This window comes from Daphnia magna, linkage group LG9 (genome assembly GCF_020631705.1).
Source record: "Daphnia magna isolate NIES linkage group LG9, ASM2063170v1.1, whole genome shotgun sequence".
Taxonomy (NCBI): Eukaryota; Metazoa; Arthropoda; class Branchiopoda; order Diplostraca; family Daphniidae; genus Daphnia; species Daphnia magna.
The window spans coordinates 3,634,905-3,645,960 of record NC_059190.1 but is presented as its reverse complement, the minus strand read 5'-3'; the positions used below and the strand labels follow the sequence as shown (position 1 = coordinate 3,645,960).

The following is an 11,056-nucleotide window of genomic DNA, read 5'->3' as shown; positions in this document are numbered from 1 at the left end:
TATTTGAATAGACGGCTATACTGTTAAAATGCCATCCTCGTGCTCAATAGCTCTCCTAAATACAGGGGAATTGGAGTGATCAGTTCTTTATGCACTACACAAAGAAATTTACATTGTGTTACAATTTAACTGGTTGTCTGTTCCCGTTCGATACGGTAGCTAGTTTTGCGTTCTTCTTTTTTTTCTATTCCCGTTGTGTTTATTTCTAGTCAAAAGCACCAGTTGACTTCCCCCGAGAACACTATACTGCAGTCCAAAGCGATTACTCTTATCGCTTCCTGGATAGGCTGGATTCCCAACATGAATCTGGCCAGTTCCAGCAAATGCTTTGGTGTGCTTGACCGTCCATCTCCTAATGTCTCCATTGATTTCGTTTTCAAGGGAGACTTAAAGTTTTTGAGTTAGTTTAATTCAATGTGGCTGTGCTAAAAACCACGTTGATTCTGTTTTAAACAAAAATTATATTATTTATTGGGAAAGGTAATATTTTATTCATATTAAGCGTTGAAATTTGATTATAACAGGTATAGTTTCATCGAATCCAAAGTGAAATTTTTAAGCCAGATTTTTTTAGTGCAAAGTCGGATTTTTGCTCATTTCTTTTTTTTATTCAAAAACCAGATATAAATTTACGTGATTTAGATATAAAACTTAACAATTATTAAGAAAATCTAATTTATTTTCTCATGGGACTTATACTTTTTGAATTATTAAAATTTTTTTGTAATCTATGGAACAAAAGGGACGCAACAACTTTTACCTTCCGTATTCTACTTCCTTTTCAAAAACTACAAGTCCTAGGAGAAAATAAACCTGTTTTTCATGATCCTCGTTCAATTTTGATTCGAAATCATGTATTTTTAACAAAATCTAAAATTTAGCCAAAAATGAAAAAGTGGGAAGGGTATAGCCTTCCCACTTTTGCCAAAATCTGCAAAAACGGACATCTCATGGAATTCAATAAAAATCACACAGTATACTCAGAATTGAACGCTGACTTCAAAAAAAGTATTGGTTTTCTCGTCAGCCGAGCTGTTTTTTAAATAAACGGAATAAAAGTGTTGCTTGCGCAACACCTTGGTCCGCCTTGGTTCTCCCGTTTTCTGCGTTACCAATCTTTTTGTATATTGTAAAACAATTGAGTGTGGAGGGTGTTTTTGTCAACACACTCCGCAGGTGTGGCGAAGGGGAAAGCAACTTTCCCGAGCATCGGTTTTCGATAACCGACTGCGTGACGTCGGTCGTCGACTGGAGAAAAATTGGACAAATGGAACTTACCTTTATTGAACATAAACGTGTTGCGTTGTACTGTATATCCCATGAATCGCACGCTTTCGCTATCACAACTTTCAGTGAAACTGCGGAAGTTAATTTTCCATTTATTTATGACAATACAGAACTCATCAATGACCACATAATCTGAAAAAAAACAAAAAAAACATCTTAATTCATTTTTTTGTTGTTATTTTCGGGTTAAAACAAAGACCAAATAAACACAGAGCTTTTAAGCCATTGGTGAACGTTGTACAGAACATATTTAAACCTGAAGGAAATTGCCCACTAGCCAGATTTGTTTTTTAGCTGTATACCCAGACTATTTTGTAAACATTTCTACCGTATCTTAGGAGAGTTTAAGCATGCGAAAACAAACCCCCATAACGTTACTTCGTGTAATGGAGACTGCGTGAATGCAGGGCACGTTTCCAGCATGGCGAACCGGAAGAGTTTGCATCGTTTGAAGATTCAAGGCATTCTACGAAAAGATTCTTGCCCTCACGCCTAGATCATGTGATGATGAAATAAACGCGTTCAAGGTGAAATTCGTGACAGGAATTCAAAGTGCAATCCAAATTGATTGCATCATTACGTCAACTCATTATCAACCATGAAATGTTGACATCTTCTCCTGTATGACATTTCTCCAGCAGAATTTAAACCTCATATTTGTTGGGCAAATAGAAAAATAGTTCGTTACAGTTAAATCGGTGTTATATTCAGCGCGAATGAGCTTCTAATACACAAGTTTTCATATTTACACGTTATATTTGAAACTTTGACAGTGTACATTCATTTTGAGAGCCCATGTTGTTCAAGCGGCTGAGACAATGCCGCTGGATGACGTTAGATTCTTAGGATGATAGGCAAAATGTACATATAAAGGAAGTATGTTAGACGATTTATGAAGAGAAAATCTGAGAACATGGCCCCAATAAATGCGGCTCGAAAGGAACTTTAGTGGTTGTGTAAACAATTTGCCTATAGCTTGTCTTCGGGAACGGAAGAAAAGCAAGTCAATGATTGATGATTCACGCGGAGCTAGAATTCTTTTCTTCAGCACTCTGGCCGGACGTGGTTGGACTGGCACCATCTCGGGGCACCGAGATACCATTGATGGTGACATCCAGTGGTTCGCTAATTGTCAAAGACAATAGACGAATATCCCCAATTCGACGGATCGCACGTGGAGGAACTGGTGGTTTCAAATCTCCCGAATTCGAAAGTTGGGGAGGTTCTTGCTGTGCAAAAACGGAAGCGGGCAACTTCAGAGGAGCTTTGCGTTCGGATGGATTCACTTGGCTGCGCACATGTCGCCACCGTTCGCTGATCAGATTTTTGACCATCGGATGAAAGTAGTAAAAATACAAAATCGTTCCTCCAATGCAAATAATGGCGAATAGCAGTGTGGCAAGGGTGATGATAACTCCAATGTAAGTTCCCGGATTAAAGTAGTTGTAGTGGTACACCGGAGGCGCCAATTCCGGAGCTGAGGTGGTCGATGATGTTGTAGATGATTGTCTTTGAGTTGTAGGTGTTGTCGTAGTTGAAGTCGTAGTTTCCACGGTTTTGGTTGGTCGAACGTAACGTGAAGTGACAGTTCCTCGTGTCCTCGGTTTAAATGTTGTTGTTGTGGTCATCTTCGGTGAAATCGTAGTCGCGTCAGGCACTCCATCCTCTGTAATTTTGATATCAGCGCAACCTAAAACAATTTGGGCGTGGATTATTTTGTATTCATGCCTTTTCAGTTCGATTTTTAATATAGTTTTTACCGAAAAAATGTTCTTGGGGACCACATCCGACGGCTTCAGTGCCATTAGCGCAATTACCCCAGTTGTTGCCAGCAACGTAACGCCACTGCAACACGCATTGGCTGCACGTTAGACCCTCAGGTAGCTTATAAGTTGAACGAAAGACGACATTATGTCCTTCCCCTGGGTAGTACCTGAAATCCATTGATCAAAATTGGAACATTACTTAGCACGATTTCACGTTTTCCCGGATTATTGTTTTCTTTTTCCACTTTTCTAATTCTCTTAAGCGTCTCCATATTATATGGTGAATCTTCATGTTCGATTCTCTTTTGTTGCCTATGGGCGAGGAAATCTTAAACGGAGGGAAAGCATTGGTTATACAGCAGTAGAAAACAACAATTCAATCGAAAGGAATTTCGGGAAATCTGTTTTCTTTAAACTAAGTTTATCGTGACAATATGAAAGCTTGAGAATGTCACGCTTGTTAATTGCCACGAGTTTGCGACGAACACAATGTCCGCACGAACACTTAGCGAAAGAGGGGCGCAGTAATTAAATTCTCATCTTTCTTTCACGAGAACTCGCAATGGCAATTTGATCAAGTCGAAAGACGCTAAAGTATACGAAGTTTGGAGCGACTGAATTTTTGTTTTCCCACTTAGAAATCGGGTTGGCGAAAAAAACCTCAACCGATCCGCACGATAAGTTGATGACATAAACAAAGCACGATGTATGCTTATAGCGAAAGTAATTATTATTCTTAGCCTGAAGCGTTTAAAGAGTGAAGTCATAGTTTCGACAACGGCATATCAAATGTAGGAAATTAAAGCTTTCGAGTGGGAACGCACGTTACGAAAACCGGAGGGAAAAGGTTCTTGAGTGGTAACGCTTATTTTCGCTTCCATGAGAAGCATTGTGTACAGAGAAATTGTTTACCTGTGGCTTTGGGCGTCGCCGGCGTCGGCGTCGGACCTGCGTAGTAAATTGCGATCAAAGCACTCCTCCGTTTCCGGCTGTTTAGCTAGATTGTGCTCGCAAATGCGGAACTCAAAGTAGCCTTGATGGTTAGCCGTCAGCTCGATACCAATCTCGATGTCCGCGTTCATCTTGTACGTTCGAACAATTACAGCTTGACCGTAGCGACCGCCATGCTCGTGCGCGCGAGGCTGCAACCATGAAATTTTTTAATCGTCAAAAGAAATACGTCAAACAAAAACCGGAAGAACAATTGAAAGGCCATAGATCATCAACAATATTGGATTTGGGAACAAGAAATGAGCAAGAAGAAGCTGAAATAAAAATTAGGTGATGGATGGTTGCATCTATTTCCGCTTTCTAGGGCAACCTAGTTCTTGTTATATTCTGCATTATAGACTACACTATGTAGACGCTGAAGTGGGTGCAAAAGTCGGGAGTTCCGCCCGATGGACGGTAAAGTTCAAAGGAAGACGAGAAATTGAATTGCGTACATTATTCAGGTATAAAACAAGAATGATGTCACTGATTTCGAACGGCAATTGAGGCCAGAAAAAGAATTTTTGCGCTCTCGATTCCGTTGTGTCTCACCAAAAGAATAATCATTTTTGAAAGAGTAAAGCACAAACCAAACAATACAATAGAAGGGAATAGTGGGAGAGGAGGCAAAATGTGCGAGACTTGGGGAACGGAAAGTGTCGAGGTGTTAAGCGACTTCGACCGCAAAAAAAAAGAGATGGTAGAGGGAAAAATCTTTCACGCGATGATGTGTGTGAACTTACCTGGGGTAAATCCCATGCATCTCCGCACACCCCGCATTTACCACCGTTGCGCTGGTGTTGGCGTGCCCATCCTCCGCAGTAAGATTCACTGTCATTGTAATCTTTCTCGGTAGAAAAGCCATACCTAAAAATATAATAGACGTGACAATTGGCAGTCAAGAACATCCTTGATTACATCGAATTTAGACGGTTTCCGTACAACAGGAAGTGTGGGAAATAGGAAATCAATTTGCCTAATGATAGGCCGCTGAACTCGTCTTGCAATTCTTTCTGCAACTATCGTAACGTTATGAATTCCGTGGTCTACACCAACCATCCTAAAACAAAATTATCTTATCCAAAAGCAGACAAAATGCAAAACTATGAAAACGGAGTCAATGTTGTAATAAATCCGACCAGACAAGGGAAGGGGAAAAAACTAGAATTAAAAACAAGGCGATCTAGTTTTTTTCTTTCGTTTTTTTTCTAGGCTGATTCTTCGCATTCCAAACTTCAATGTAATCAACCTAAAAAGAGAACCAGGTAAATCCTCTGGGTAGACCAATTTAATCAAGAATCTGACGAAAGCTAACGGCAGAAGAAAATGATGACGAGTTCTTAACAATTAGCCGGTGAACCGGGTATCGACATTGTGCGAAAGGGAAACAGCAAAAACAAGAAGAAAAGACAGGGTAAAGAAAACGTTAGTTTACCTCCATGCGCTAGCTCTCGACGGAGGCTCGACCAGCCGACCATGACCCTGCACTCGAGTGACCCTAATCGACAAGAATACAGCCACCAACATCAACACAAGACGAAGGGAAAGATGACGAGGCCTCTGCATTCTTGTGTTCCCTTTAGGTATTTCCTATACACAGCCGATAGGCGTACTATATAGCCAAAATAACCAAGTTCTTTCGTTTCCTTGTGACTAACGAAAAAGAGCTTGGCAATTTCAATCCAGCACGTGCACAAACATCACTGCCAAAATCGGAAAACAGATGCAACAGCACACACAGGCTCAGATTTCAAATCAAAACTGTCTTGAATTCTGATCGTTGGTTCTTTCTTTTTTCGCTTGTATATTTTCTCGCACGTCGAGAAAACAACAAAGCAAACTATAAAGCTCTGATGTATTCCACTCAACGAACTTCGACAGCAAACATGAAATTAAACTTCCTTGTCGTGAGTCACCACCTGACTGACGGTTATTTGGTTGTCCAGCTCGGGCCACTGTTCGCAACTGACTGAACAACTTGGCTATAGTTTCTTCGACTCTTTGAGAAGACTTCCCTCCTTCGTCTGTAAAGGTGGGGAGAACGAAAATTGGGCCGCCAGGTAACGTTTCCTTACCCTTAGGGCACTGTCAGCTGAGACTCTCCAGGCTCTATGGCAAGACTCGGGTGTGTAACGCTTACCTGAGTGTGTAGATGTACGCATAGTTTTATCAATGCTCTGTCAGAGAGAAGTCGAGCTAGGTAGTCATTCCCTTTGTTTATTCGTCCGGCCTTGGGCTGTCGATCTGATTGGTTCTAATTGCAGGTGTGTATGCGTATTGCAGCTGGCCAATAAAGACCCCACCCTAAAGGAGAACTAAACAGATAATGACAAATTTACAGCAAGGATTCATGTATTTTCAGAATAAATAACAGGTTGATATTCCTTCATTTCTATATATTTTTTCTTTTTTTTTATTTGTTTCCTCGTTTACCGCTATAAACCAGTCGAAGCGTTGGAACATGATGAGAATGTCTATTAACAACTATAGGGACCAGCTCATTTAAAAAGAAAGGCAGAGTCGATGGCTAATGCCCTTGGACGGGCATTACCACCAGGATAGGCCTCATCAGTTTTTATTGTGTTTAATTTTTACTACTCTCTAAAAATCCTTAGAAAAAGGAGTTTGAGAAATTTTACGATGGAAACGCTCGGACTAGAACTCTTAGTTGTTGTTAATTAAGTACACATAAACGTCGTCAAATGTTTCCGAGTGTTACTTTCCCGCTTCCTCATAAGGCCATTCAGAACTGGAAATCGACACAATAGATGACACCAAGCGAAAAAGTATGAATGGTAAATTTCTAGCCATAATACACTAATTCGCAACCATTTCTTAATTTCGCCCAAAAACTTGAAATAGTTGTGTAAACTTGGGAAACGATTTAGTTGTGATCGGGTGACCTACAGTCTTTTTTTTCCAATCACATGATTGTTTGTTTTTTACTTCAGCAATGGCCAAAGATAAGCCATAATACGCAGTCAAACAAATGTATTTAGCAATTTAGGATTTAAATATGTACAGCGTTATTGGTAAACACCGCAACACTACTCCAAATTGAGAATTGAAATCTCGACATCCATATTAACCTTATGAAATTTACCAACATCCCTCTTGCTGAACCGATAGGTATGGGATACCAAGAGGGTTTAAGCCAAGGCCCTCTGTAATACAAAAATAGATTAAAACCCCATGCTAAAATTGCGCTCGGAAATCGAAATTTGTGCAATGCAACGTACCTGCATAATCAACCATGGACTGCAACTTGGCCGGCTCGATGGTGATTGTGCGCGACATAAAGTGGACGCAATATTCCTCGCTAGTTGAGGTAAGACGGCAATCATACTCCATCGCCGTGTCTTGATCGATCCAGATAATGTTATAATCAACACCGCGGATTAGTGGTGGAAATCGCTGATTGAAATTTCCAGGAACTTCACCCGCAATTAGAATACCTGTTACGCATTTTCCAAACGGGAAAAAAAATATTAAACTATTTCTTTTGTTTTTTTAATATTGCTTATAAATAGGAAACTTGCCGTCTATGGAGGTGATGTTTGGGTTATCCGGAGTGTAGTTCCTGCATTCGTAAGTGACTTCAGCGTCACCCCAAACGGGATAATCGGACGTGACTGTGGTCTTGGTGCAAATGCAATCCTTCTGGTATTCCGCCCCACCCGGTGTTTGGATCTGTTTGGCGATTTTAGTGTTAGCTAATTATTTGTGTGTAGCGTTCAGATTTTCATACCCTGCCAATTTCGTACCACACACCGACATATTGTTCGTTCGTATAATCTGGGGGCAAGGGCGGATGAACGCAGGCATGAACAAAACAAGCTGCTACTAGCAAAACCACTAATACCTAGAGTTTTGAATTTATAAAATACTAAACATTCGTGATTGAATCGAGTCACATAAAGCCGAAGCTTACCTGAGGGGTATTCATGATGAACTATATGACGATGAACAATGAAACTTGCTGCAGTAATAACAGGGGTGATAGAGAAGTTGGCCTTTAAAGGATTGATAATCTCGCGATGAAAAGGTCTTATCGATAAGCATGTCAGATAGGTCCTTTAAGTTACATGCTTATCGTTCGAAATTGGTTTTTGTGGCGAAAGATGACAACAGACGAATTGAACCGTGTATTTGTTTGTTTTTAAAATAATTTTCCAGATTGTGTTTTCTGGAGTTCTTTGCTCGTTGGCCGTTTAGGCTCTCATATTCACCGTGATCAACATGTTTGAATCCATGCTCCGTTTTCCACCAACAATTTTAAAAAATGAACTACAGAGCCCAAGGGTGTAGGCGGATGCAAAAGACGTTTCTAGACGGTTTCTTGTCTGCATCATCAGTTATATAAGTGCAACCCTGTCAAAAGTATCTCACGACTATTCCAAAGGTGGACCATATCCAATTTCATACGCCTTAATAATCATAGTAACCTTATGTAAGAGGACATTATCTACCGAGGCAGCAACGTTCTGCATTCTCCCATTCTGATAAGTGTGTAGTTATGCACTGCCTCTCAACTCGGGGTTCCTGCAAGAAAATTCACACCAGTTTAAATTTTACAATTATGACAATAATACCAATGATTTAGTTTGGGAAGGTATCAAATCTTAACAGATTGACACTAGAATTCCAGAACAAAAAAGTGCGAAGCATTAATTGACAAAAAGATGGTCTTCAAAATTCACCATGATGAAAAATGTTTTGCCATCTACTGCCATCTATCGACAAATGAGTTTCTGCGTGGAGTGAAACAACACACCTGCAAGAAGCGCTCCCACCGGGCGGAAAAACAATCTTTCGCCCCGACCGCCCCGACCCAAAACCCCCGTTTTCTTGTATAGTAATCCCCGCAAGAGGGTACCCCTTTTCTGAGAGGGAAAATAGCCATAGACCAAGATCGGATGCTGAGTTGCCAAGGCTGAATTCCGACCTGGGGTATTTTATGGAAAATAATATATTTAATTAAGTTATAGTTATTTTTTTTAAAAAATTTTTTTAAATTATTTTTTTTTTTTTTTGTGCTGATATAATACACAAAATTTTATCCCAAAAAGCTGTTATTTTTCAGGAAACTTTTTGAAAGGTACTTGTTTACAATGTACCGTAGCAGACGTAAAGGGATTGACTGTGACTAGTGACTGTAGTGTCAAACTGTTTTGTTTTTTTTATGTCATGAGTAGTGTAGTTTGTGATGTCAGTAATGAGTTATTTGACACAATTAGTCTTTTTAAGTTATCTGATTATGCTAAAGGATTTATTCATAAGGAAAAAAAAATTTACTTAGAAAACGTCTGCTTCTTGTTCTACAGTTGTAATACGGGGGGGGTGTTGTGGAAAGGTAAACAAGTACCTTTCAAAAAGTTTCCTGGAAAATAACAGCTTTTTGGAGATAAATTTTGTGTATTATATCAGCACAGAGGTATAGTACACATTCCAAAGATTTTGTAATAAAACTAACTACAACTTAATTAAATATATTATTTTTCATTTCCTCCTTTAGGGGCGGGGGGGAAATACCCCAGGTCGGAATTCAACCTTGGCAACTCAGCATCCGATCTTGGTCTATAGTGGAGGAACCAGGCCAGGGGTCTATGACTCTGACTTAACGTAAACAACAAAATATAAAATTGGGGTGGTAAGGGTCTGGTTCATTGGCTAAGTTAGCGAGTGAAGATCTGTTAACAGATGTTTTTCATTAGCTAATCAATTCTGGTTAAGGAACTTTCGGATTAACGTAACGGATGTCAACTAGCTAACTTAGCTAACCACCAAATCCCAATTCGCATCCATCACTCAACAGAGGGCGAAGGAGGAAATTACGTTCTTGGTAGATTAATTGCTTAATGTGCTTGGATGTCATTTATTGTGTTTCTATTAAATTCTTCTTAATTTTCACTAATTATTTTCTGTTTTTGAGGGGTATAGGCTAGCGTAACTATGACTATGACTCTGCCCTATAGAGCAGTAAAACATCCTACGTTGCACGTTCTCCACAAATGCGAAAATCTCATTTGTGTCCAAGTTGGTCTGCTGCGGCTGCAGCGTCTTATGGAGAAACCAACTTCTTCATGTTAAAAAATAAGTTTTCATAAATATAATTAAGATTTTCCCCCTTTTCTTCCTAGCAGTGGGTACCCTATTCATTTTTCATTTCCCAAATTTTTTTTCTAGCCCTAGTTCTATCTGGTTTATTTTTATTTAGCTATTGTTTGTGAATGGTTTGTTGTTCATCCCCTTGTAGCAGACGAATTTCTGGCAGCAAACGAAATTCTTCGGCTAAAAGAGACGAGCAACTTACAAACAAAAATAAAATAAAAATAAAGTAGATAGAACTGGAGCTAGAAAAAAAAATTAGGAAACGAAAAGATGAATAGGGTACCCACTGCTAGGAAAAAAAGGGGGAAATCTAAATTATAGTTATGAAAACTTAATTTTTAACGTGAAGAAGATGGTTTCTCCATAAGACGCTGCAGCCGCAGGCCCGCAGCAGACCAACTTGGACACAAGTGAGATTTTCGCATTTGTGGAAAACGCGCAACGCTGGATGTTTTACTGCTCTATTGGTAGGGCTCGGCCCCGATCACATTCTAATCGGGGACACCGCTAAGCTTCCCCGATAAAAATGAATCGGGGAAGTTCGGTGCGGGGATTTCTTTTTTCGGTGCGGAACGGTGCTATAATCGGTGCTTCACCGAAGCCACCGATAGCACCGCTTCAGCCATAGGGGGTTAGTGTTAGTCTTACCAGTGACCTTGAGTTCTGATAGGCCCACGAGAATCATGTGACTAGGGTCACATTTTGTTCTTGTTGGCCGCAGGGCAACTGCCAATTTAGATCACTATTCATTGATAATCGGGGAAAGCACCGATCACCGATATCACCGCACCGATCACCGAAATCACTTCCCCGATTAAGATTATCCCCGCACCGGATCGACTAAAAAGCTCCCCGATTTGCGCGCGGCCGAACGCTACCTATTGGCAACTACGGCAAAAACA

The 11,056-nt window shown here is 40.1% G+C and overlaps 2 protein-coding genes and 1 long non-coding RNA gene across 3 annotated transcripts; 1 reads left to right on the top strand and 2 right to left on the bottom strand.

Moving 5' to 3' along the window:
* Window positions 1-2,023: 2,023 nt before the first annotated feature.
* Window positions 2,024-6,154, bottom strand: LOC116930634. The gene is made up of 5 exons (XM_032938022.2): window positions 5,479-6,154; window positions 4,787-4,910; window positions 3,966-4,195; window positions 3,048-3,220; window positions 2,024-2,977 (listed from the first exon to the last, which is right to left on the bottom strand). The coding sequence occupies exons 1-5, from the start codon at window positions 5,607-5,609 to the stop codon at window positions 2,307-2,309; spliced, it is 1,329 nt and encodes a 442-aa protein (XP_032793913.2). The 5' UTR covers window positions 5,610-6,154; the 3' UTR covers window positions 2,024-2,306.
* An 863-nt stretch (window positions 6,155-7,017) lies between these two features.
* Window positions 7,018-8,391, bottom strand: LOC116930660. The gene is made up of 5 exons (XM_032938065.2): window positions 7,975-8,391; window positions 7,792-7,905; window positions 7,583-7,733; window positions 7,283-7,498; window positions 7,018-7,207 (listed from the first exon to the last, which is right to left on the bottom strand). The coding sequence occupies exons 1-5, from the start codon at window positions 7,987-7,989 to the stop codon at window positions 7,143-7,145; spliced, it is 561 nt and encodes a 186-aa protein (XP_032793956.2). The 5' UTR covers window positions 7,990-8,391; the 3' UTR covers window positions 7,018-7,142.
* Window positions 8,392-9,633: 1,242 nt separating this feature from the next.
* LOC116930676 lies at window positions 9,634-9,953 on the top strand. Its single transcript, XR_004398493.2, has 2 exons — window positions 9,634-9,693; window positions 9,758-9,953. It is a non-coding gene; the product is annotated as an uncharacterized LOC116930676 (long non-coding RNA).
* The last annotated feature ends 1,103 nt before the right edge of the window (window positions 9,954-11,056 follow it).

Bases quoted from the DNA above. Each gene is read 5' to 3' on its own strand.
- LOC116930634 (XM_032938022.2), bottom strand. From the start codon at position 5,609: ATGCAGAGGCCTCGTCATCTTTCCCTTCGTCTTGTGTTGATGTTGGTG. The intron at 3,221-3,965 runs GTAAACAATTTC...AATGGATTTCAG, and splicing joins GGCGACGCCCAAAGCCACAG to GTACTACCCAGGGGAAGGAC. The intron at 2,978-3,047 runs GTAAAAACTATA...AAATTGTTTTAG, and splicing joins TCCCCAAGAACATTTTTTCG to GTTGCGCTGATATCAAAATT.
- LOC116930660 (XM_032938065.2), bottom strand. The intron at 7,734-7,791 runs GTATGAAAATCT...ATCGCCAAACAG, and splicing joins TGTGGTACGAAATTGGCAGG to ATCCAAACACCGGGTGGGGC. The intron at 7,499-7,582 runs GCAAGTTTCCTA...AATGCGTAACAG, and splicing joins AAACATCACCTCCATAGACG to GTATTCTAATTGCGGGTGAA.